General features: G+C 47.8%; 1 protein-coding gene across 1 annotated transcript; it reads right to left on the bottom strand.

The window, feature by feature from the left end:
- Window positions 1-269: 269 nt before the first annotated feature.
- LOC117227760 (uncharacterized) lies at window positions 270-19,529 on the bottom strand (the record flags this gene model as incomplete). The annotated part of the gene is made up of 5 exons (XM_076524271.1): window positions 270-401; window positions 18,837-18,899; window positions 19,049-19,119; window positions 19,207-19,210; window positions 19,368-19,529. Coding segments are annotated over 5 exons (432 nt in total), but the record flags the coding sequence as incomplete, so codon positions are not given.
- Window positions 19,530-27,597: the final 8,068 nt, after the last annotated feature.

The following is a 27,597-nucleotide window of genomic DNA, read 5'->3' on the forward strand; positions in this document are numbered from 1 at the left end:
CTTTCCCCACAGGTTCACCTCGTCCTCTTCCGTTCCTGTCCCTCGGTCTTCCTTCGCGCTGTCGAACGCGCGCTTCTCTCGTTCTTTACCCCTCTGCGCCCTTATCCACTAAAACCCCTCTTCAGTCCACGACCCTCTCTCGGCCTCTTCTCTCTTCTCAACCGTCGTCGTCGTCGTCGTCGTCGTCGTCCTCCTCCTCGTCCTCGTCCTCCTCCTCGTCGTCCTCGTCGACGTCGTCGTCCTCCTCCATCTCCTCCTTGTTCACGTCGCTAGACACCGACGATGACGTTGACGTCGACGTCGTCCGCTACCGGTCGTCTTCCGCTTCTCGTCCTTACCAAGGTGACACCGGAGCACACGAGGCAACCCTTCGCGCGGCATACCCTTCCTCCATAGGATCCCTATAACAGAATTGTATATCCTTGGTCCGCGAGCCTCTCCGGTCGGCTCTCCTTCTTTCTATCCCGAAAGTTGCCACCGCCGCCGTCGCCAGCGGCGTCGGTTTCTTTGTCCTTTCCCTCGGCGATAGTTCCGAGGGACGCCTCCGTGTCCGAGTTTCCGGTCCGCGACCGTGACGACGAGAGCGACGGCCGATGATAGAGCCAGAAAAGACGCGCGCGCGAGAGCGAGCGAGCGAGAGCGAGAGAGAGAAAGGAAGCGAGAAGGAACGAGATAGAATCGGACACAGGAAACGATGGGATGGAAGAGGAGAGGAAAGCCGGTCGTCGGAAATTTACGAGCGACGCGATTTTTTCGCGCGTACCCGAACGCTCGTTTAATTTCCCCGCGATTCCGGGATCTCTCTCCGGGGCTCGCCGTTTTTCCAACCTCTGCTCTCTCTCCTCTGAAATATAGAGGAGCCGCGCCGGGAGCTGCACGGAGGGTGGACCGGGGGTGGGTGGGGTGGGCGGCGGTGGGACGGGCGACGGGGGGGAGGGACGGCGAACCCGTGGCAAAACCCTTAAATCCGACCCTCCTACCCCCGGCAACGTCGCGCGCGGCCCCAAGGGGGAGAGCTGGATTTATGAGCGCGGCCTAAAATCCGTACGCGAGCGAACGCGGCCGTACGAAGTTGCGGAGTAAGGAACGTCGCGGTAATTCGCGGATAAATTTACCAGGCCGCTGGGCGGCAGCGACTACCGTCGCCGGCGGCGGCGGCGGCAACGGCGACCGAGCGTATTTACTCTCGTAAATACGCGCGCGGACACCGCAGCCGCGACCGACGTCGCCTATAATCGTCGATTTCTTTTTCCCGTGGCGAACGGTCGCATCGGCTAGCTAGCCAGCGTACGAACGAACGGACGGACGGACGGTCGAGTCTCTCGCCCTACCCTGGCCCGATAATTATCGCTCGTTCGGTTGGTCGGCCGTGAGCGCCAGCCTTCGGCCTTCTCGGGAGTCCCACTTTACCGGAACGACGACGGCGGCGACGTCGGCGATATAGACGGGGCTACGCGAGAAGCTTCGAACACCGTGGCGCGCGACGCGGCGCGGCGCGGCGCGTAGCGGCGGCGACGACGACGACAACGGGCGACATTATATTACCTGCGCGCGGCCCACGGGGACGCGGACGAATGCCACGAATGCTACGGATTTTTCGGTCGTTCCAGAAATAATCGTGCCCCGAAATATCGGGCTCTCCCTGGTTTCTAACCGAACGGTTAAAGGGGAACGAGCCGAACGAACGAACGAGAGAGAGTACGTCGTATACCGGGGCCGGTAGAACCACCGTACGGGAAAAAGCCGGGCGCGCTCGTGGTTTTATGTAACCGGGGGGGGGGGGGGGGCAACGACGAACGTCCGCCGCTCCGTGCGGCGATCGACTTCGAATCGATCGGGCCGCGGCCACCGGCCGCCTGGCACTCCGACTTTCGGGATTGACTCGGCATCGATGACGAGTCGATCGTGGGGAAGGGCGACGCGCCGCGGTGTTGCACGGTTATCGCTCGCCGTTGTTATTACTGAATAACCGAGTCGGGTGATTTTGGTCCGCGTATGTTTGCGCGCCGTTATTACTGGAATCGGCTGTTTATCGATAAATTCGTACCCGGCGATAGGAGATAGACCGCGGCGGAGGACCAGAGAGAGAGAGAGAAAGAGAGAGAGAGGAAGAAAGAGCGAGGAAGAAAGAGAGAGAGAGAGAGAGATGGAGAGGGAAAGAGAGAGCATCGCCGGCGTATTATCGGAGGAACAACGTTACGAAAATATTTCGAGCGCGCACGAGATCGAGAAGATAGCGGGGCGGAGGAGCGCGGACGTCACCGGATACACCTTATCGATCTCGATATCGGTGCGGCTGCTGCCTCTGCCGCTGCTCGAGACTCGAGACGCGGTCGGACGTACGGCGGCCGATTAACGAACGGAGAGTCGCGCAAAGGGGAAAGGACGAAGGCGTGAAAGAGAAAGGAGCGAGCGAGAGAGAGAGATAGAGGGAGCGAGGCGAGCGGCGAAGAGGACGGTAAAGGACGCGGTGGCGGCGGCGGCCGGGGGGGAGAGAGAGAGAGGGCAAAATCGATCGACACGTCCTCCGGTACGCGGCGAGGCGCACTTTGCGCGCCGCGCACCGACAAGACGAAGCCAGAGCCGTGTGCTCCTTCGCCACTCGAGCCGGTAACCCGTACAATTAATTTTCACCTGCTTCCCTCGCGGCTCGGCCTTTCGCGGAAGGATGTGCGCGACCGAGCGAACACGACCGGCGGAACACCGACGAGGACGGGAGACCGTGCACGCGCGAGCGCGCGTTTCATGCGCGAGGCGCGCGAGCCGCCGCGTGTGTCCGTGCCTACGTGTGCACGCACACCGCCGCGGACGCGGCCGCGTATGCGCGCGTGTGCGTGCGTGCGTGCGTGCGTGCGTGCGTTCGCTACGTGACGCTCGCAGTCTCGGACTTAACGGTCGCCGTCGTTCCGCGAAAAAGACACGCGTGTGCCGGATGAGACCGGAGAAAACGGCCTGGACTAATTTCGCGACGTATCGCCCGGAATCGAGCGCTCCGGTCTCCGCTTTGATCGATACCGGCGATAAGTCGCCGACCAGCCAGCGCACCGTACGTCGGTCTGATTTTTCTTGAAATTTTCGATATTACACGGTCGATCTTTCTTTCTTTATTTATTTCTTTTTGCTCTTTGTATAAATCTGCAGGCTTAACCATGAGTTCAATGGGCTAAACGATGTACATAGGCTTTTACCTGTAGCCCAGATGCATAGAGCGTAATGAGGTTTTCCCCGTTAAGAACCCTTGAAACCTTTTTCAAGGCCAATTGGCCATTTTCCTTTTAGTCTCCTGTTGCCCACTTACTTGGTAAGCGATTTAGTGTGCGGATTTATGGGGCCGACGAGTTTGGCGAATTGCTTCCTGCTGCTGTCGCGGATGATATTAAGTTTAAACGTTATTGGATAATATTTAGTAGTAATAGTAATTAATAATATTATTATATTATATAATATTGTATTAATAATATTATCATAGTACATAATATTGTATTAATAATATTATTATAGTATATAATATATTGTGTATTAATAATATTATTCTATTATATAATATTGTATTAATAATATTATTATATCATATAATATTGTATTAATAATATTATTATATTATATGATATTATACTAATAATATTATTATATTATTATATATATATATTATATAATAATATTATAGTATAAAAAAAGCTGCACAGCTCCAAATATAGATCCAAATCGGAATTATTATTGTTTTGCATAATAATAATTTGTTCTCTAGATATAGTTTATATGCCGATAGTTTATCTTGCCGGGAAACCAATACTTCTGAATTTTGCAATTTCGAATTTTTAATGCATCCGCCTCTTTCTTTTTAGGGTCGCGGGGCTTTCAAATTAGTTTATTGTTTAATTGCACCGTCGATTGCTTCCGAATATCGATGCCGTAGAGAAAATTTAAAGGACAACGGACCTTTTTTAAGCGTGAAGGTAGCACGACCGGGCTACCTGGATTTCGTTTCGTTTATCTTTAGGTTCCATTCAGCGATCCAACAGCTTAAATACATTCAGATAATTTCGGCGACAAGCAGATGCGATAAACAAAATCTTAGGGCAGCTGGGATCGATCTTTCGCGAATATTATCGACGTCACGCATGAAAGTTTCTGCTGTCTCGCTAATATATTGGTATCGCGTTGTCGTTCGCGCCTAACAAATTGTTCGGTAGCTGCTTCGATCATGGTCGAATATCAGCGTCGAAATAGAAATTGCGTCACGCGGCACAACTTTATCGAAGAACGGAACAAATTATCCGGAAAGCCTCGCCTTAGACGCATGCGTTAACCGCTTGGGTACAGATTTATTCGAAAAATCATTGCTTTTGGAACGGATTCAATTTTCTGACGCGCTGATTAGCATGTAAAAACAGTCGCTTTTGTGTGAGAATTAATTTACTTGAGCGATATAATATATATATATATATATATATATATATATATATATATATATACATTATATATATAATATTATTATAATATTATATTTATGATTTATAATATTATTATAATATTATATTTATGATTTATAATATTATATATATACATAATAATTAGAAGTTCGAATGATCAGTTTGAATTATAATCAGAATAAATAAATTAGGCTAGTCCTCCGTAACTTAGACAAAATAAGTGCACGACGAGTCTCAGTCAAATGTGCCCAAGGGGTTAAATTCTGCAAGAATTCTGCAAGATCACCCTATAAGATAAAATCCTTTGCAGTCGAAGCTGTTCGAATTCGAAATGCAAAACGTGATCTCTGATCTACAGTATTGCTATTTTATTTATCTATTTTATTGCGATTTATGCGCAATAATTAATCGCCTAGCGGCGATTACAATGCAATTTTAATAATTTTTTAAAAATATGAACGAGCCTGATGCTAAATAGTATATACCAATAGTATGCAAATAGTATACTAATTGCTATTTTATTCGTCCATTTTATTGCGATTTATGCGCAATAATTAATCGCCTAGCGGCGATTACAATGCAATTTTAACAATTTTTAAAAAATATAAAAGAGCCTGATGCTAAATAATATACCAACAGTATACAAATAATATACCAATTTTTATCGTCGCCTCGGAGTCATCACTAGAGCGCCGAAGCTTAATTAGAATCCCATTAATTTTCTTGTTTAAACAAAGAACAAAATCCACAGGCAGATTTTCGGCAACTCTAACGGATCGCTATCATGCGATCGAGAACTGCGAGCAGAGATGAAGCAAGCAGACAGCGGTCGAAGGGGGAGTGGGGTGAGTGGGGGTGAGTCGAAGTACAGTTGGATTCGATTCCAGCTCGTTTCCTTTAACACGAACTTTCCGGCTTAAAGGTACACCGTGAAAGTGCCGGTTCAACTTTCATAGAACCAAAGGGAGAAACGTGACAAAGTGGGGGAGAGGGGAAGGGGCTGCGCGTTCTTTTTCTCGCCCGCCGAGTGGACCGGGCCCGGCTGCTTGTGCATAATAGAAAGCCGACAGTCGTCGATGTCAATTCCGTAGCGCGACAATAGGGCCTTGTAGGGGCGTGGGGAAGGGGCGAGTGTAGGGAAGAGGTTGTAAAATTCGCACTCTAACTCGGCCGATTCCGGCGAAAGGAGGCAATAAACGTACGGAGCCCGTGGGCACACCGTGGGGTACATTATCGCGGGTCTATTAATTGCCGGGGATTATACCCGGGCATAATTGTCGGGACAGTTCGATGGAACAATGGACACCGGAGTAGACCTTCGGGAACGGTTGTGTTTACCGGACAGAGGGAAATGACGAGTACCGTTCGCCGCGGTCTTAGACCGCCGTGTTCCGAGGGATTAGCCGAACGGAATCGACTATCGGTTTATCCGTGCACGGATTTACCCGGGCGACCGTCCTCTCTGCGCGGCTTATTATCGGCCGGCGGCTTTTACGACGCTTCTTTCGGGCCCGCGGGGTCCCCGGACCCCGCTAGACCCGACCCGACGTTCGAACTAGTCCCGTCGCGTCGTTAGCGTCCGGGAAACCCGAGACATCTTTCAATTTCTCCACGGTTGTAAAAACCGCGCCGGGACCGGCCGCGCCGTGTACCGTTAAACTAGGGGGTAGGTCTCCGATCCCTCGGACCCTTGAACCTTTCGAAGTTAACGTCTCCGCGTAAACGATTTTTCACTCGCAGTTTCTCTCGACGTTGTGTCTGTACTTTCTGTAGATTCGTCGATGTTTAATCGAATGTCACGCAGAGCGGGGATAGTTGTTACCGCGGGGAGGGGGGATATATTGTTGTGATTTTTGATAAAATAAAAAATTTTAATTGTATTGAAAATTATTATAAAAATATAAATAAAATATAAATATATATATAAATTATTATTATTATTATATAATATGTATATTATATAATAATTATATTATTATTATATATATTATATATATATATATATGTCTGTACTTTCTGTAGATTCGTCGATGTTTAATCGAATATCACGCAGAGCGGGGGTAGTTGTTATCGCGGGGAGGGAGGATATATTGTTGTGATTTTTGATAAAATAAAAAATTTTAATTATATTGAAAATTATTATAAAAATATAAATAAAATATAAATGTATATAAATTATTATTATTATTATATTATTTTAATTTAACCCCGCTTGGTAAATGATTTTTCTTCGCAGTTTTACTGTGATTAGAGATTTTTCGATCGCGACGATTTTTTTAGAAGGGAAAGAAAATCGATGTGCTTGTTGTGCGACTAGATTTACTTGAATGTTTAAATATTCAGAGATTAGAATTTTATTAGAATTTTAAAGGATAGAATAATATGTATTCTCGATGTCGATGTACTCGTTGCAGTATGGTTAGGGGTTAATTCGATTGAATTCAGTTCTGTTCGATTTAATATTGAATTCAATTTTATTCAGTTCAGTTTAGGTCAGTTTAATTCGATTCGATTCAATTCAGGTTATATTCAGTTCAATTCAGTTCAATTTAGTTCAATTCAGTTCAATTCAGTTCAATTTAGTTCAATTCAGTTCAATTCAGTTCAATTCAGTTCAGTTCAATTTAATTTAATTTAATTAAATTAAATTCCGTTCAGTTCAATTTAATTTAATTTAATTAAATTAAATTCCGTTCAGTTCAGTTTAATTCAATTCAATTCAATTTAGTTCAATTTAGTTCAATTTAGTTCAATTCAGTTCTATTCAGTTCACTTCAATTCAGTTCAGTTCAGTTCAATTCAATTCAATTTTATTCAGTTTAATTAATTTAAATATACGGTTAAATTCAATTCAGTTCAATTCAGTTCAATTCAGTTCAATTCAGTTCAATTCAATTTTATTCAGTTCAATTCAATTTTATTCAATTTAATTAATTTAAATATACGGTTAACCGCTCATTTTGATAACAACAGAACAAAAATGTAGCCTACTTCTAATGACGAAGAATCAGTAAATTATGCAATCAATTTCCGAAGACATTAATTTTGAAACGTCGGCTGCAAATACGTCTGACTCATCGTTGATGATGTTAACGAAATGATGTATCCTGTAAAGAGGGTGAAAAAAATAGAATGATTAGCGGTACAAACTTGTTTGTTCGATTGGTAATGATTCAGTATTTATTGCTTAAAATCCGAAAATCTTTTCACTACTCTATTCTATTGTTACCCTTCCTTTTTTTATCTTTACTACCCTAAACCCAAAAGATTGCTATTGAAAGCCGAGAGCGATCCGAAGCATCGACGATTGTACAGTTGTCAAAAATTGTCGCCGTTCAATGATTCACGTTTGCACAAATTACTTGAACGCGTACCTGCGAATGCGGTTGTTTGTAGTTTTGCATGGATGCTCTCTCTCTCTCTCTCTCTCTCTCTCTCTCTCTCTCTCTCTCCTCTCTCTCTCTCCTCTCTCTCTCGTGCTTTTACACTCGCGCTTTTTTACTCTCGCTCTCTCTCTCTCTCTCATTCTCTCTCTCTCTCTCTCTCTCCTCTCTCTCTCGCGCTTTTTTACTCTCGCGCTTTTACACTCGCGCTTTTTTACTCTCTCTCTCTCTCTCTCTCTCTCTCTCTCTCATTCTCTCTCTCTCTCTCTCTCATTCTCTCTCTCTCTCTCTCTCTCTCTCCTCTCTCTCTCGCGCTTTTTTACTCTCGCGCTTTTACACTCGCGCTTTTTTACTCTCTCTCTCTCTCTCTCTCTCTCTCATTCTCTCTCTCTCTCTCTCATTCTCTCTCTCTCTCTCATTCTCTCTCTCTCTCTCTCTCTCTCTCTCTCTCTTACTCTATCGTATAAATACTCTGGATTGATATTTATTTGGACTCCGATGGCCACAAAATAGTCCGGCCATTGAACTCGTTCGGTTTTAGACGTTTGTCAGTTAATTTTATCTTATCCCAAGTTTCCAATTTAATCGTCTGGGCATCGCATCGATTCGCGCCGCCGAACCGCTGATTTTCTGCTTTTATGCAATGAACATCTCGTTACGGATTTAACGGAATTTTTATATCGCCCGCAATCCTTTCGGCTGCCGAACTGTCTGCCCGCGAGATTCTAGTTTTTATACGGACCGTTTATTTCGGTGGTGCAAAGTACATATTTTGTCGCTTCGAGAACATTTAAGGTTAGCATATCGGCCAGTTTAGAGATACAAATTAATTGTGTCGAGTCTGGCAAATGTTTCTACTAATTTATCGATATGCAATTGTGCACATGTGATCGTGCAAATTTCTTTTAGGCGAATTTAACTAAAATAACATACATTCGCGGGCTGTAAATAGACTTACATCATTTTCATAATTATATCGATTGTAAAAATCGTTTAATTCCAATTAGGAAAAATTAAGTATCGAAATATGTCTTGCACTAATAATCGATCGCTGCGCAATTTCTAGTTACAAATAAAAAGGTTACACCGAATTAATCGCAAATTATGCGATATCTCACTTTTCTTTGAAAATAGACTCACTTTCAAAATAAACGGTTCATATCACATTGGAGAAATATATATCGTATTTTTATTTAGATTTGTATTTACATTTATATCGATTATATCGTATTATTCAACTCTGATTTATATCGATTATATCGTATTACATATTCAACTCTTCGGGGCGCAGGATTTCACAAAATAAAATAGGCTCGGGTGCACAGAAATTGTATCTCGTTTTAAATTAAACGAAATTGCTACATTATTATTAACGAAGCAATCGCATGAACATAAAAATAATAATTAACAACAACAACAACAAAATAACAATTCAATTCAATTCAATTTATTGTCATAGACTGGGACTCAAACGGTGCCGTGGGTCATTTTTGGCCCCAAAGAGTTGAATTATTATTAAATTGTTAACAGGCATCGACTATAAAACAGCAGAAACGAGCCAAAAAAGAACAACAAAAACAAACCTCGACAAAACCGACTGAAAAAAGCATCGCGATTCGCTCGTAGCTTCGCTCGATCATCGATCCACCCCAAGACGTTCGTCCACTAACTGTAGCGATCGCGAGTCGCCGGGCATTGTAATTAGTTAAATGGCATCGGCTGTGCTATATCAAAGGTGGTTGTAACTCGAAGGCGGGAGGGGGCCTGGCGACGGTTGTGTGTACTTGTTAGCGAGGAGCCGGCTAAGGGGTTACGCCGCGTCTCCCGAAGCGAAGCCCGTAGAAGTTGGCGCCAACTTCGCAATCGTCCCCCGGCGCGAAACGTTCAACGATCCTGTTCGGACTCATTTGCGAGCGTGGAACGAGGTCTCCGCCGAGGGAACACGGGCTCCGGCCCGGTTATTTACGACGGGAATCGCGCGCCCGGATTTTCCGTTGTCCGAGAGACTTTGCGAACAGCGAGACGACGGCGGCCAGGATTTGGCCGGCGACACCGCGGGTCAACCCCCCACCCTCCCGCCCCGCGTTTCCACTCCGCGGCCCCGTCCCTCTCTCTCGCTCCCCCGCCCCCTCTCCGCGGGGGGCCCAGGAAGGGCGCGGGGACCGGCGCGGACGAGCGAGCCGGACGGCGGCGGCGGCGGCGACTCTAATAATTATACCTACGGCAAATTTATATTCCGCCGAACTAACAGGTGTTCCGGATAGTTCGGCTCGATATACGCGCCGCCGAATTACCGCGTGATTTCGTTCAACCCTTTCCCGATATCCGCTGTTTAACGCACGTGGCAATGCGCGTAAACAATGGAACGGGGAATCGGGAATTCGGAACAAATAAACAGCCAGCACGGGAGCTCCCCCCACAACCCCCACCACCACCCTCCCCCTCTAATTGTACGAATAATTTGTTTGCCCGGAGGCGATACGGTTAGGTGGCCCCAGTGATGGATTTCACTGGTTAAGAGGGTGAAAAGACACCGGCTATGGTAATGTCCCTCTAATCGACGCCCGGATTGTCGAATGGACAATTTGGGAAGAGGAGATACGATTGTTCGAGCCTTTCGGTTTGTTTTTATAGTTATAAATTGTCCACGATTATAAAAGTGAGCCGCGAGGCTCGAATAATCGCATCTGACAATCTGAGCGTCAGTAAGGGAGACATTATTGTATCGATAATTGACGCTCAGATTGTCAAATGGACAATTTGGTAAGAGGAGATGCGATTACTCGAGACTTGCGGTTTGTTTTTATAGTTATAAATTGTCAACGATTATAAAAGTGAGCCGCGAGGCTCGAATAATCGCATCTGACAATCTGAGCGTCAGTAAGGGAGACATTATTGCATCGATAATTGACGCTCAGATTGTCGACTGGACAATTTGGGAAGAGAAGATACGATTATTCGAGCCTTTCGGTTTGTTTTTATAGTTATAAATTGTCATCGATTATAAAAGTGAGCCGCGAGGCTCGAATAATCGCATCTGACAATCTGAGCGTCAGTAAGGGAGACATTATTGTATCGATAATTGTCGCTCAAATTGTCAAATGGATAATTTGGGAAGAGGAGATACGATTATAATTGTGGACAATTTATAATTCTAAAAATAAACCGCAAGGCTCGAGTAATCGTATCTGACAATCCGAGCGTCAGTAAGGGAGACATTACTGTGCAGTAATGTCTCTCTAATTGACGCTCAGATTGTCCAGAAAAATGGACAATTTGGGAAAAGATGATGCGATTAATTCGAAGCTTGCGGTTCGTTTTCACAGTTACGAATCGTCAAGAAATATAAAAACGAGCCGCGAGGCTCGAACAATCGTTTCTCCTCTTCCCAAATTATCCATTTTAGTAAATGGCAATCTGAGCGTCACTTAAGAAGACATTACTGTAAAATGCTAATAGGCCGTGTCATTACACGGAGAACCGGAGAAATAGAGACAAAGATAGGGCCGGTGAATTTGTATGTATGTATAAGAGCGAGAGAAAGAGAGAGAGGGCGAGAGGAACGGTGTACGATTACGCGGCCGTTTTATGGCATTTTGCGACTGGGCGGGCCGAGGGCGCAATTAATAATTCCATAGAGCTCTTAAATCATTCGCTCGAGTACCGTTCGCTTTCTTTGTTTCGCTTTACGACCCTACGATCGGTTAGGGTGGCCGGTAGATGCAGCAGCCCGCGTAGGGGCGGGGGAAGGGGACCGACGTTGTGTGTGTGGGCCGGCGAAGGTGCGGGATTAACTTGTCCGTCGAACGGCGAACAACGCTGGCCGGCTTCGTGAACGAATTGAAAGGTGTTTTTGACCTGGGCCAAGTCTCCATAGAAAAATTTACAATGCCCCGGCCGGCACGGAGCTACCTTGCGCCGCATTCGCAGGTGTCCCCCGTCCCCCATTGTCCTAATCGGCGCGGCCGGTCGCGCACCGAATGCAAACGAGAAGCCGCGTTTATAATAACAACAACGACAATGACGACAACACCGCTGCTCAGAGAGAGATATATTATATATAGTATTGTACAGTATAGTATTATATAGTATAGTATTATATAGTATTATATATATTGGGTTGGCAACTAACTAATTACCGATTTCAGTTATAGATGTCTCTCACTCCACATTTTTATGATATCCGTAAATATTATGTTATAAAATTATTATTATTATTATTATTATTATGTTATTTTTTATTATCCGTGAATGTTAGCAACTGGACAAATTGAATGCAGCGGTCAAGGAAAAGCGACCAGAATTGGTCAATCGTAAAGGTGTCATTTTCCAGCAGGACAATGCTAGGCCGCACACGTCTTTGTCCACTCGGCAAAAATTGATGGATATTGGTTGGGAATTAATGTTACACCCACCGTATAGCCCTGATCTCGCGCCATCGGATTACCACTTATTTCGATCCCTGGACAACTCCCTTCGTGGTAAAACTTTTAACGATGACGACGCTGTAAAATCTCACTTAACTCAGTTTTTGGCCGAAAACGATCAGACTTTCTACGAGCGTGGAATTTTCAAGCTGTCAGAGAGATGGCAAAAGGTCATCGAACAAAATGGAAAATACATTACAGATTAAACTTCGTTCCAAGTGAAAAAGAATTTTTTATTTCATTGAACAAATCGGCAATTACTTAGTTGCCAACCCAATAGTTTCTCGTATCGGTGGAGTCTCTACGGTAATGTCTCTCTAATTGACGACCAGATTGACCAGAGAAATGGACAATTTGGGGAGAGGAGATGCGATTGTTCGAGCTTTGCGGTTTATTTTTATTGTTGTAAATTGTCCACAATTATAAGAACGAGCCGTAAAGCACGAACAATCGTGTCTCCTTCAAATTGTCCATTTCAGTGGACAATCTGAGCGTCAGTAAGGGAGACATTATCGTATTTGGAATTGAATTTAATATTGTTTGTTTGAACGTTTGTCGAAGGGCGGAAGAGAAGCGGAAATTTCGCGAGGAAATTTAACAATTCTCGTTGAATCTGCGCAAGTTGCTATAATGTTTATCGTATATTATCATGTATTCGATCGTTCAGAGTTATTTAAATATCATTTAATTGCTATTATTTAAATTTTCGAAGCCAGTAATCTCTCCCGGAAATGCGAAATTTCGGGTCGCTGCGAATTTAGCTGTGCTAGTGCTACGCCTACAATACAGATTAAACTTCGTTCCAAGTGAAAAAGAATTTTTTATTTCATTGAACAAATCGGCAATTACTTAGTTGCCAACCCAATACTATATATGAACCCGGGGACAAACAGAGCTGAAGCTCGTGGAATCCGCCACTCGGACACGCATTCGATTATCCTCTCTCGGTGTCAGTCGCGGAGATCCGCGATTCCCGTTCGGCTGCGTTTATAATCCACGGAATCCGGCAACCGGTCGCATTTCTCGCGGAAACTTCGCGGCGTTCTATCGACGCAGCTTTCCAGCGCGTTTTTAACCCCGCGCGGCTTCTTGCACCGATTACTCTGAGCTTTAAGGCGGTTTGTATTGTTTCGGGAGGATGTCAACAGGTGTTGGTCTTTTTGGCGAATCACGGGCTGATATGATTCGAGCTTCGTGATATTTTGTTCGCGGGGGTGGCATAGTTTTTCGGTTTCCTGAGAGGGCGCGAGGGAAATTTGGAATCGAAGATACGGAAAGGAGAGAAAAAATAGCGTTTATTTATTGTCGAGGTCGTTGCTGACTCCGTTATTGCGCCGCGGACGCGGCGATCGAGCGGTGCAATTTTTTGGGGGGTTGTTGAATAATCGTCGCAAGCGGACGGTTAGCGACATTATATATACAATAAATTCTCCCTAATTGAAAAATGGACTCGGAATGGCCTTAATAATGGACGATCATTCTCATCGAATGATGAGAAAATTATTTTGCCAACTAATTGTTTTGTTAATAGAAAATTTGTCTTATCTTGAAAAAAGAATCGGATCGAAAAAAACCGTATCCAATTCTCTTAAACACCGTGAACGAAAACTAGTAAAAATTTCAGCATGAAACCTTTATTGTTGTTCGAGTTGTATCGATTTCAGTGATAATTATTGGCTAATTGGATAATTATTGTCTAATTATTGTCTAATTATTGGATAATTATTGGATAATTATTGCCTATTTATTGGATAATTATTGCCTATTTATTGGATAATTATTGCCTAATTATTTGATAATTATTGCCAAATTATTTGATAATTATTGGATAATTATTGGATAATTATTTGATAATTATTGGATAATTATTGCCGTCCATTTCGAACGATCTTCGAGATAAAGTATACTTTAGTTTTCATTGGTCAAATATTTCCAAAATTCTGTGTAGATATTTGGCTATTTTTTAAAGATTAAGTGGCATAATTTTTATGCGACTAGTTTTTCTGCAAAAGCCTCAGTTAAACATTTTTTTCCGCATCAGCCTAGTTCACAAGATAATTACACATAAACGTTAACAATAGCAAAGACAACTTCTTCACAACTCAAAGACTTTTAAAGACAACTATGAAGTTGTCTGATTTTCCAAAAAAAAGGTCAAACTCTTGAAATATAACCAAACGTACAGATTCAAAATGTTAAAACGCTCGACGAATAAAATCCAAACCATTCGTTACCGTAAAAGTCGCTTAAAATTGTCGGTTCCGCATCGGAATATCCCATTGAACGTGACAGTAAAGAAATCAAATTACAACGGTACGAAAGAAATAATTAACAGACATGCTGCTATGCGATCATGCTGCAGCGAGAGCCGCAGAATCGTGGGACTCTTTTCCGGGCAGAATCGGATCAATTTCTGCGCAGCGAACCCCTTCGCTGTGGGGGGACATTGTTCCCGATCGGCTTCCGACGAACAGCGCCGAAATTAAGGCGTGACTCATCCCGGGCGTGCGATCGAATCGACCGTCGGAAAATCGTGGAAAAGAAATCGCGGGGCAAGAACGCGCACGCCAGCCGTTAGAGAGACCCCCGGACCTCTAGCTTTGACGAAGACGAATGTTCGCGTCCCGCGCAGTCGATGCGGCGCACGGCGCGGCCCGGCGAAGCAGCGATCCGCGGCCAAAATTGTTCGAGCGTTGTTTCAACGTCTAAGGTTATGGTATAGTCGTCGAGTTCGTCGCGACACCGGCTAGAATATTCTCGAGACAAATATATGGGTTGATATTCGTAAAATAGAGGCGATCGGCGTCTTTTATGAAAAGAGAATTTTCCGTAAGTTTTTCTATTTTAATTCGTAGAAAAATGAATATGGAGCAACTTTCGCGGGCGACATTTCTTTTTCAACGCTTAAGGTTATGGCGTAGCAGCTCGTCGAATTCGTCGCGACACCAGTTAGGATATTACCGAGTCAAAAATATGGGTTGATATTCGAAAAGTCGAGGCGATCGGCGTTTTTTATGAAAAGAGAACTTTCTGTAAGTTTTTATATTTTAATTTGTAGACAAATGAATACCGAGGAATTTTCACGGGCGACATTTTTTTGCATGGTTATCGGAAACGTCTGAAAAATCGTGCTTCGCTTTCGAACGGATACGAGCATTGCGTGACGAGCGCGTTTATCGCTTGACTACTTGCCCAGGCGTCGAAATTCAGTGAACTTAGGTTATGTAACGATTGTTCGAGCCTTGCGGCTCGTTTTTGTAGTTGTCGACAATTGGTGACTATAAATGGTAAGTCTACTGTAAAATGATTATAAATAGTAAATCTATTATAAAATAACTATGGATAGTAAATCTATTATAAAATAAGTATAGATAGTGAATCTAATATAAAATAACTATAAATAGTACATCTACTGTAAAATAACTATAAATAGTAAATCTATTATAAAATAACTATAGATAGTAAATCTATTATAAAATAACTATAGATAGTAAGTCTACTATAAAATAACTATAAATAGTGAATCGAATATAAAATAACTATAGATAGTACATCTACTGTAAAATAACTATAAATAGTAAATCTATTATAAAATAACAATAAACAGTAAATCTACTATAAAATAACAATAAATATTAAATCTATTATAAAATAACAATAAATAGTAAAATCGTATCTCCTCTTCCCAAATTGTTCATTTTTGTGTGCACAAGCTGAGCGCCAATTAAGAAGAATATTCTGCCCACCTCGAGCTTTATTTTTCAAATACCATTGAGCCGTGGAGTGCGGGGTGAAGAGGGGGGGGGGGGCTGCGCTTGAAATCGACGCGTCCTTAATAAAAATTGAATCAGTTTTCATATAAAATAAATCTAATTTTACAAAAGCGGTTTCAACGGTTTCCCCGTACGCCTTTCCAAAATTTAAACCGTTTTGCGCGTCGCAATGTTTGTACGTACAATAAAAAAAATGTATACACAATACATAAATAACAAAAATATAACCGACTCGCTACCATAATAACACGATACGAACTTAACAAACACCGCGATACTGTCCGATAAATAATTCGAAAAATTAGTTCCACATTTTGAATTTCAGTTTCTCAGTTTAAATTTTGAATTTTCAATGAAATGTTCGATTCAATTTTCAATCTTCAATTTTGTACTTTCAACGAAATGTTCAACTTAATTTTCAATTTACAATCTAAATTTTCAATGAAATGTTCAATTTAACTTTCCAATCCTCAATTTAAATTTTCGTCACCTGTTTTTCCCAAACGTTACATCTTACTACAGAACTGTGTCTCGGTGAACGAATATATAATTATTTTTATAATTATATATATATATATATAATATAATTATTTTTATAATTATATATATATATAATATAATTATATATAATTATATATGATTTCAAAGCTCCTCCTTGGTGCTCGCAAACCCGTCAGAATGAAACTCGCATAAAATCGTTAATGCGAAAGCAGAAACACGAAATAGGCAAAATTGACTTTTGACCGTGGATCGCTGCTCCGGCAGGCCATTGTGCGGCGCGCCGCGAGACGCGTAGCACGAGCACAGAGAGGAGAACGATGCGAGCGGAAAGAGAGACGAAGAAAAATGCTAGAAGCAGAGAGAGCGAGAGAAAAGGGAGAGAGAAATAGGGGGGAGGTAGAAACAACGAGTACCGTAGAGAGAAAAAGAGACAGCGCGGAGCGGCGAGCGAAGTTCATTCATAAAAAAGAAAATTATTACAGCCGCGAGAAGCGACTCGGCTCCCGCAAAGTGAATAATGCCCGCGTTTCTCTCTCTCTCTCTCCCTCCCTCCCCCGCGCCGCATGGCAGAGCGTGGCTGGCCGGCCCAGCCGGCGTTCTCTGCGACTTCTGAACGACGATTATCCCCTGCCCCCTCGCCCACCCCCTCCCTCTCGGTGGCCTCCTTATCGCCGGTGCAACCGTAAAAGATCCGCCGTGATAAACTTCCAACCCTCCCACGCGCGGTCGAGGGTCATCTCTCGGGTGCACCGGGGGGGATCCGTGAGGAGGACGGGTGGCGAACACGAATCGGACGGGGGTGAAAGTTCCGACGGGGGAAAGTCGAGCCGGAGAGTTCTTAACTCGCTCGTTTAATACGATCCGGGGGTTATTGCACAGGCCGTGTGGGCGGAAGTTTCGAAAGAGTGTCGATATATCGGCTGCGGCGCGGCGGCGGGTGGCAGAGGGGGTGGGGCGCGGGGGGTCGGCGAGGAGAGCTGTATCGGGGCGGGAGCGAGACGGAGGCACGAGGCCGGGAGAGCGCATGTACGGCCAATGGGGGAGAGAACTACCTAACAGTTCCCGACCCGTTGACCCCTAAAGTTTGCCGAGCGAGAATTCGCATTCCGTGAATGGGGCAATTCATAAATGTATCTCTCCCCCGATGTCTCTCTTTCGTTCGCCGTTCCCTCTCGCTCTCCCACGCGAATGCGCGCGGAAGCGCGCGCGCCCGCGCCCGCGCGCACGCCCTTGCCACCTTTACCCCACGTGGTGTGTGGATGGTTCCGTTGTCACGAGTTTCCATTTAACCGTGTTCCTCGAGAGTGCCGGTGCTTAATACGTTGCCAAGGGTTCGCCGTGAGTAGATTTACGATCGGAAGCCCGCGCCGAGGAGCTTAATTTAAATAAATTGTCATCGAGCGAACGGATCCCGCCGCGGGGCGAGAACGCCGTCGTCGTCGACGTCGACGGAGTCGCCGCGATTTCGGCCGGGACTTCTTCCCGGACTCGCTAATAGACGACCAGCGGGGAGGGAGGGGGGTAGGAACGTGCCGAGGGCACGGGTTTTCGCAATTTTTCGCGCGCCGACGCCTCCGGCGCGCATTTCCATCCCCCTCCGCCCGCGCGAAATCGTATTAATTACTGTGGGCCGGGGTTCGGAGCGTTTTAATTGCGACCGGATTCCTCGAATCGGACAGGAAAGTAATCCCGGGAACGTCCTGCTGCTTCTTCTTGCGCCCCTCGCTCTGCCGTTCCGCGTCGCACCCTCGCCACCCTTCTCGCCGCTTCCCCCTCCCCCGCAGCCGCTGCTGTATCCCGGCGTCCCGCATACTTCCCGTGAACTTTGTTCCGGTGGTGTTCTTGAAAACTTCGAATCGGTTTCGCCGCGGCAACTCCACGGTAACACGAAAGATACATCGCCGCCCCGTTGCGGAGGGTCGCGCCGTGGAACGGTAGGGGCGTGTTTGCGCGCCGAATTAGCGGGCCCCGGGGTTGCGGCGCGACCGTTGGGCCGCCGCGCGGCTACCTGGGCCCGCATACCTGGGTCCCTTTTCTCTACGGCGCGGAGCGGCGGCCTGCAACGATCGCCGCCGGCCACCCCTTTTGTCCGCGTGAAACGCGGGCCTTCGAAATTTTTGCTCAAAAAGGAAAATCGATAGCCCCACAGAGAATAAGAGAGAGAGAGGGGGGGGCGAAAGGGAGCAAGCCTATGGGGACCGGGACGGAAAAAGCGAAAGAGGGAGAGAGAGAGAGAGAGCCACCCTTCTGGCGAACACCCACGCGGCTGTTGCCGCGTGCACTCCACCCGCGCGCGTATCTTTGCGATCTCACACCTACCTGGACACCCACGTAATCGCCAACGAAGTGGAAATCCTGGTAGCGGCTGCTCGAGGACGCCTGCTGGAAAAGGAAGACAGGGAAAGGGGTTGTCGGACGAACGAACGAACGAACGGACGAATGGCCGAGCGAACGGCGCAGCGAACGGCGGAGCGAATCAGCGAGCGATCGAAAATCGGGGAAGAAGAAGACGAGGGAGAGGAAGAAGAAGCAGCAGAAGAAGGAGCAGAATATGAAGCAGAAAAGGAGGCAGAAGAAGAGGAAGAAGAAGCAGAATATGAAGCTGTTGCGAATCGGTCCGTTTGTCTCGCGTCGCGGCATTTTATTTACAGTAATAGAATATATAATATAATCTAATACAGTATAATACATATCTATACAGTATAATACAACTCAGTACAATTATATTTCGGATCTTTCAATTTGAAATGTTGCTCGTTCGACGGTGTCCGATCTCGACTGCTCGATTTTGTCTGTTGGTAACACGCTTCCTTGGCAACCCCTATCTTCCACTATTTTTCAAGGAGTTGCTTGCAACGGGGCAGTTTCAAGTCGCCGTAACAAAGCAGAAGAAGAGGAAGAAGAAGCAGAAAAGGAGGCAAAAGAGGAGGAGGAGGAGGAAGAAGCAGAATATGAAGCAGGAGAAGAGGAAGAATATGCGGAGGAAGAAGCAGAATATGGAGCGGAAAAAGAGGAAGATGAAGCAGAATATGAAGCAGAAGAAGAGGAGGAAGAAGCAGAATATGAAGCAGGAGAAGAGGGAGAGGATGCGGAGGAAGAAGCAGAATATGGAGCAGAAGAAGAGGAAGAAGAAGCAGAATATGAAGCGAAAGAGGACGCAGAATACGAAGCAGAATACGAAGAAGAATACGAAGCAGAATATGAAGCAAAATACGAGGCAGAAGAAGCGGAATATGAAGCAGAATACGAAGCAGAGGAAGCAGAGAGAAGCGAAGAAGACGTCGAAGAGACCATCGAGAACAGCAGAGAATCGCGAAGATCGGTGCCGGTGGTGGTTTCACCCCGTGTCGGCACAAAAGCGGGCGGGAGGAGGGGGCAAGGTGGAATAAAGAGGGTGGCGGGTGATGCAAGACGGATAGACGGAAAGGGAGAGAGAGAGAAAGAGAGAACGGCCTCGGGAGAGAGCGAGGAGAGGAGATATTAGAACGGACACGGGCGAGCGAGCAAGACCAAAGGTGCGGAGGAAGGTGGAGGAAGGAAGAGGAGGAGAGGACGGGGCAGAGGAGGCGGCGGCGGCGGGAGGAGGACGAAGTGGAGGAGGAGGGGGAGGGGGAGGGTCTCCGTGGAAATTTACCGGAGCGCGAGTTACGGGAACTTGGCCGTAGCTGCTTCAAGCTACGTAGCAGCGGCACGCTATAGCATCGTCGGTTCGTTCGCTGGCTCGCTCGTTCGCCCCCGTATATATACACCGCGGCTTTCGCATCCGCGGCTAAGAGCAAAGGGGCGCCAAGGGTTCGGGTCCGTCGCCGGATGGCGGAGGTATCCTGGGGTGAGAGGGATGAGGCGCGATGGAGGGAGACAGAAACGGCCGAGGGATGAAGACGGAGGATCGAGACTGCGGGTCGACGGAGACAGAGAGCGCGAAAGAGAGAGAGAGAGGACAGAGCGAGAAGGCGAAGAGCGCGGAGAAGAGCGGGGCGAAACGGCGGGTGGTGTGGTGCGGTCGTTGGCAAGGGGGGCGAGAGAGAGAGAGAGAGAGAGAGAGAGAGAGAGAGAGCGAGCGCGGCGGTGTACGCGCGCGGCGAGGGTCGCTCGAGGGATCGTGGCGAGAGAGAAGCTTGTCGGCGAGGAGAGGCGCGGGGGGGAGGCAGGGTGAGCGAAGAGAACCGTGGACGAGGGTTCGCGGGTAGCGGCGCAGGGAGGGAGACCGGAGGCGACCGGGGGGCGAGTAGCGGCGACGGGTCGCGGGTCGCGGGGAACGGCGAAGTAGGTCGTCTCGCTCCCCCTCGTTTCGCCGACCGATCGCCCCGTCCCTCTCTCGTCGCCGGTTTCTCTCGCTTCGCTGTGTGTTCCGCGGTAAACGGCCAGGCCTGGTCGACGGACCCTCGCATGGCCTGCAGCTGTCTCCTAAACCCCTCTCCCCCAACCTCTATCTCACCATCCCTGCGCCGGTTCGCTCGCCTCGCCTCGCTAGCGCGCCGCGGTTCGCTTCGCCTCGCCTCGGCTCGGCTTGTGCTCTGTGCTGCTCTCTCTCTCTCTCTCTCTCTCTCCTCTGCCGATACCCCCGCGCGCACCCTTGCCTCTCCTGTCCTCTTCGTTCGCCGCCGCGTTCCCATCGCGTTCTCCTCTGGCGAGAGAGCCACCCTACACACGACCCACGGGAGACAGAGACCACGTGCGCGAACCGGCAACCGGCCCGAGAAGGAGAGAGGCGAAACCGCGTGTTGGAAGGGCAGCCAGCGAGAACGCGAACGACCGACCGACCGACCGACTACTTCGGCCCTATGTACTAGATAGCGGCGAGCAAGCGTGCTAGCGAGCGAACCAACGGAAACCGGGCGAGGAGGTGACCATCGGGGGTGCAGGGACTGACAGAAGAGAATACGGCAGAGCAGAGAGAGAGAGAGAGAGAGAGAGAGAGAGAGAGGAGAGCTACCCTGGACGGTGTAAATACATAGCTGCACGCCACGCTATGCCACGCCACGCCACGCCATGCCACGACCGCGGGCCTCGGACGACCCGAGGAGTTAACTCGCGCGACGGAGAAAGCGGGATACCTACCTACCTACCTACCTACCTACCTACCTACCTAACCCACCTACCTACCTACCTACCTACCTACCTACCTACCTACCTTCCAACCCAACATCTATCTATCCGTCTATCTATCCACCCTATTGACGGGAAGAGGAGAGCGAACGACCGGCCGAGCGACCGATCACCAAACTATACAGACACGGTCGCGCCGGCCGTGTTCCCCCGTGTTCCCGTGTCCGTGTCCGTGCCAGAGAGCCACGTCCGTTTTGTTCTTGGACCGTGGCGGCGGCCGCAGCGAGCGAGCGAGCGGACGAGGCCGTGGCCCGAGGGGCGCCGAGGGAGAGCACAGGGACTCGGATCCGGTGGGGCGGAGGGGTGCGGCGGGGCGGAGCAGCGGAGGGAAGAGAAAAACAGGCCGCGTGAAAAGGATCGCGACCCGCTCACGATCGCAGCCCGCAGGCCTCTCTTCCTATGCATCCCATCCGGCCGAGGGAGATCGATAAAAGACGGGAAGAGAGGTCCGAACCGGTAATTCTTTGCCGCGGCGGCCGATGCCGAGCGGAGAGAGAAGCGAACCGTGACTGCGCGCCCCGATAGGGTGGAAACTTGTAAAAATATAATAAATCGCGGATCAAGACGCGACCTTACCCCTCCTCGCCCCACCCCCCTTCACTCTGTACCTGCGACGCGCGTGATGCTCGTTGCCGCGGCGCTGCTAGAGGGGGGGGGGGACGAAGGGGGACAAAGGAAGCGAAGGAAGGAAGCGAAGGGCGAGAGGATGGAAGAAGACGGGCCGTGGGACGGGCTCCGGTTTGCGAAGGGATGGTGTGGGAATAATTGCGAACGTCGGGAGACGAGACTCCGCGATAAGGGTGGTGGCGAGGGGGCGAGCGACGGGGGTGAATTCTGGGGGGAGAGAGAGATCAGGGTGTAACGAGGAAGGGTCCGTTGACCGAGCCGGAGTTACGGTGGAAGCCGAGGAATCGAAAGAAATACGGAAAGGACGCGCGGAGGTCGCGCGGCTCTGGAATGGGAAACCTGAGGGTTGGTGGCGGCGAGGGGTGGCGGCGGAGGAGGAGTGGACGGATTCGGTGTAGCCGGGCGAAAATCGTAAGACCCACGGACATTCCCCGGCGATACACGACTTTCGGACTTGTTCTATCTCGGAGGAGCCGGGGATAGGTTTCTCCGGTGGGCGAGGGAGAATCGATTTCTGTTCGCCCGTCGGGCGTAAAGCAGACCGTCGAACACGTATCGTGTACACGGCGTGATACGCGCGGCTTGCAATTTACGCGCAGGTATCAAGCATACGTACGCCGGGTATCGCGGGACTGAAACGATACCGGCCGATGGGGGATCCTGATGGAACACGGCGAAAGGTTTTCCGAGGTTTTCCCTCTCTCTCTCTCTCTCTCTCTCTCTCTCTCTCTCGCCCTCTCTCCCTCTAGCTCTCCCTCTTTCGATAAAACTAGGGCGGCGCGAACCGCCGATATTCAGCCGTGGCTACGACGGTCGTTCGGTGCCCTCGGCGCGAAATTATAATCGAAAAGCTCGTGGCAGAGGCTTAAAGAGAATGTAGAAAATTTGTAAAATTTTCCGCAATTTTTCCTGAATTTTCCGCTCGCGTTTCTCCGCCGTCTTGCTTTCTCATCGGCGTCGATCTAATTAGCTCCCGTTGTCTGGGACAACGCCGCGACGATTCCCGGGAACCGTTGAACGGCGTCGAGTGACGATAATTGCCGAACGATCGCCACGGAGACGCGGCCGCGCTACGCTATACGGGAGGTCCGACCGTATAGGCGGTTAAACATCGTCCACGGTGTGTCCTTTCTATAACCCCCCACTCCGCCGACTCTCCGGTCGTCACGCTCGCCGTTATCATAAATCCCTTACGGATGCTCGGAGCGGCGACGGCGGCGACGGTGGCGGCGGCGGCGGCGGAGGTAGCGGCGGCGGCGGCGGCGGCTGTGTACAGTCGTATATCAGAAAGCCGGGAGTTATAGAAGTGGGTCGATCCTATCTTTCTGCTTGGGGTGCGACGCGCGCGTTGCAACAAGTGCGAGACGATAGCTACATTGAGATTCAGTCTGCTCGGGCTCAATTCCATTCATCGTCGAAACACAGTTTCCCGGTGCGCAGATGCTTTAACGATCGGCACTCAGCCGAAAACACAAATTATCGAGTTAACTCCGTGCTCGCTAAATAGACCGATGCTATCTCCGGGAACTATCGCCCGAGAGTAATTTTAATTAGATCGCGGCGACGCCCGCCGCCGGACGGTAACGAGCATCGCCGTGTGCATTTCGCTTTTATTATTTCCCCTCCCCTCCCCTCACGACCGCCCACCGACCTACCCTCGCGCCGCTTCATTTAAGCCGGACTGCTCTCTCTCTCTCTCTCTCGTGGCCGTTTTTATGACGAACTGCCGCGCGAACGATTCAACCACCGTTCTCTCATCCTTTCTGTCTCTCTCTCTTTCTCTTTCTTTCTCCGTCTCCCTTCTTTCTCCCCACACTTTCCCTCTTCCTCTCTCTCTCTCTCTCTCTCTCTCTCTCTCTCTCTCTCTCTCTCTCTCTCTCTCTCTCTCTCTCTCTCGGCGTCGTTCTCTGTGTACATACACAGCCGCGTCTATGCGGATCGTACGTACCCGGAGCCCTGTATATCTGTATATACATATATATATATATATATATACACGTATACAATCAGTAAACGCAACAAGTTTCCTTTTTATACGGTGACCTACAGGTTATTCAAAAGGAAGCTTAAAGCAGAGAACGGTATTATTATCGTGGTAGGTCACGAGGGAAACTTATCGGTCTTCTCCGCGCAAAAATCGTTCTCCTCCCACCCGCTCTCGTTCCGCTCCCTCCCTCGCGCTCTCGCTCTCTCTCTCTCTCTCGCGCGCGCTCACCCTCTCCCCCTCCCCTCTGCCGCGCTCCGCTCCGCTCCGCCCCACCCCGCTCTCCCTCCGCCCCGGTTTTCGCTGTTCCATGATTTCTCTCTTTCTTCCGACGATTGCGTTTAAAGTTACCATTCAAGGGCCCCGTTTTTACTTTCACCGTGGCAAATAGAGATACCGGAGCGGCGCGGCGCGGCGCCGCGCGCGCTCAGACGTCTGTGCGTGGGATCGTTCGACTCGTCTTCGAACCCTCGCGCGGCCGACAAAAGCGAAACCGAAATCTTTTTCGAAAATCTTTCTTCGCGAAATCTTTCGGAGATCTTTTTGTGATCTTCTTTTTTTTCTTTTTTGTGACCTGTTCGAACGAGAGGGATAATTTCGAGCAATTGTTACGCTTGTGAGGAAAATTTGTATTTTTCTCGCAATTGCTGGAATTCGAAATGCAAAATGCAGTCGTGCGATATTTTTAGCGGAAACTTCGTTGCTGTTGTTTTCAACGATAAGGGATGATTTATGAGAGAAGATAAGAGAAAATTCCTTTGAGTCCGTGGGACGATTGTTGCGATGGGAGAAATTCTTTGCTCAAGGTCATCGTTTCTGTTTGGAAACGACGATCGATCACTAAAATTCCCACGAAGTCGGAGCGATTTAATTAACCCATTATCCTTAGCCTAAACCTATTACTTAATTCGAAAATACAAAAAAAGAAGATTTAAATTGAGGTTATTAGCCTTCAGGTTAAACCTAAAGTTTATAATAATTTGAAAGGAAATAGCGGGAATTTTTAATACTTTCATGGAGCACGTGATATGATCTCACTATTTTAATGCCTGCGTTTTATTTAGAAGTTGCAGTTTTTAAAAGAAACAAATTTTGAAGAAAAAATTCCGGAAGTGGGACTCTGGCGGATAATGTTAATAATGTTAATCAAACCCGAACTAGAAACTAACTAAATGTTAATTAAACCCGAACTAACTAGAAAGTTAATATTTATCGCAATGGATGATATTAGAACTCTTTCGCCTCCGAAATATCCTCGTCAAATTCAGTTTCAGTTCGAATATGTTACAATGAAAATGAATTTTCGAAATTCGTGAAAAATTAGTGTGACCGATTTATGTGATCGGCCGTCAACGTGTTAAATGTTCTGGAGTGTTATTTATTAATTAATTTATATTTATATTTATTTATAATTAATTATTAATAATTAATAATAGTCTCGTTAGACTATTTCCAACTTATTGAAACTATTATTTTCGCTAAGGAAAAAGTTCCTTCATATATAGAGCTCAGGAATCGCCGTTTTCCTGGCGTTAATTAATAATTATGGGACACCCCATAATTAAATATAATTAATCAAACTGTTAAATTTGAATCGCAATAAAATGTCTGTGCAACATTGGTCTATTTTATTTTCTGAAATCCTGTTTCAGAAAGTAGACTCCCAAAGAGTCACCGAAATTTACAAAAGGCATTTCTTAAATCCTCCTTACATAAAAGAGTTGAAAAACACATAAAAAAAGTTAAGAAAACTTGAATTTTTTTTCTTCAACTTTAATTTTTCTCAACTTTAATTTCATTCCAAGTAATGGCAAAATTAAGAAAAAGCTTTCTAGCCCAATAAACTGCTCCCTCCATCACCTAAAAAAGAAACAAATTCAAGTCGTCCAATTCGGTTTCGAAAAATCTATCGCGCTTCAAAATGATGCACGAACACTTTTCTGTGCCAACTGTACCTCCGTAGTTCCGACTATTTAACCTTCACCCAATCAGAAACAATTGTTTCAGGAGAGAATAAAATCCCGATGCCCAATAATGTCTCCCTAATTGACGCTCAGATTGTCCACAAAAATAGACAATTTCGAAAGAGCAGACACGATATCATTCGAGCCCTGCAGCACGTTCTAATAATTCTTAACGATCGATAACCCTAAAAAGAAAAAAACGAGCCACAAGGCTCGAACAATCTTATCCCCTCCCCAAAAATTGTCTACTTCCGTGGCCACAATCCGAGGGTCAATTAGGGAGACCGTCAATTAGAGATTACCTCGTACCTCGGGCCGATTGTGTTCGGCCGGAACGATTCGGCGCGGCGGATCGATGGAAATATTTCGAAACGGTGGCGTTCTTAACGACGCAACGGGCAATCGCCGCGGCCAGATGGACGCGGAGTTAATTGAAATCTTTGCCGCGTGTAAACCCGAGTTCCACGGGATCTCCGCTCCGGCTCCGCTTCGCTCCGCTCCGGGACCCGGGTCGCTCGAAATTAAAATTGCTCCACGGATAGCTCGTTCCCGTCCCCATCGGCCCCGAAATCTTTCCCGGACCGGCTCCGTCCCGTCCTTCGACCCCTCCCGGTTAACCCTCCCCCCCCCCTCCCCCCCCCAGCGACCCTCGCCGCGGCATCCCCTGAAAGCTGCGTGTCTCTCAGCGGGGGCGAGAATTCGCGTCACGTAGGCAACGTTACCCTCGGCCTTCCTCCTCCGCCCCTGCCGCGCCGTGTCCCCCCTCCCCCCCACGGGCCCCTCCGCTAGATAAAGACGGAGCTAGATAGAGACGGTCGATTTTTTGCGGGCGTCTCTTTGTGAAAGGGAAGCAGCCGCGTCGGCGGCTGCCGCTGTCGAGGGTAGCAATTAAAACGGTCGCCGGGCCGGCGGGCCCAAAGCACCACGGCGACACGGTGAAATCTCGGCGGTGCCATCGGTCCCGGGCTCGCCGTTAAAAGCTTGACAAATCGACGGGTCGACGGGTCCACAAGCCGTCGATGACACGGCGCGTTAGCGAGCCGCCGACGTCGCCGCGGTATATTCGTGGCGTGTACCTGGCCCTCGTTGCAGGACAAGCGGGGCTCGTTCGAGCGAGGAAAAAGGGAACGGAACGGAACGGAGCGGAAGGGACCGAGGGACCGTTCCGCGCGCGAACAATAACTGCGACACGGACCGCGCGGACCCTCGGTCCGTGACAAGAAAACGAGCCCCCCCGAAAATGCGCGCAGAAGGCGGACGGGCTCTCTCTCTCCCTCTCGTTGTCGCTCCCTTATTCCCGATCCTTTGAACCGCCGATAGGATTAAAGTCGGCCTCGACTTTTCGCATAATTCGGCCGGCGGACCCGGCGGACCGGCCGTCCCTGGAAAAATTCTT

This window comes from Megalopta genalis, chromosome 8 (genome assembly GCF_051020955.1).
Source record: "Megalopta genalis isolate 19385.01 chromosome 8, iyMegGena1_principal, whole genome shotgun sequence".
Taxonomy (NCBI): Eukaryota; Metazoa; Arthropoda; class Insecta; order Hymenoptera; family Halictidae; genus Megalopta; species Megalopta genalis.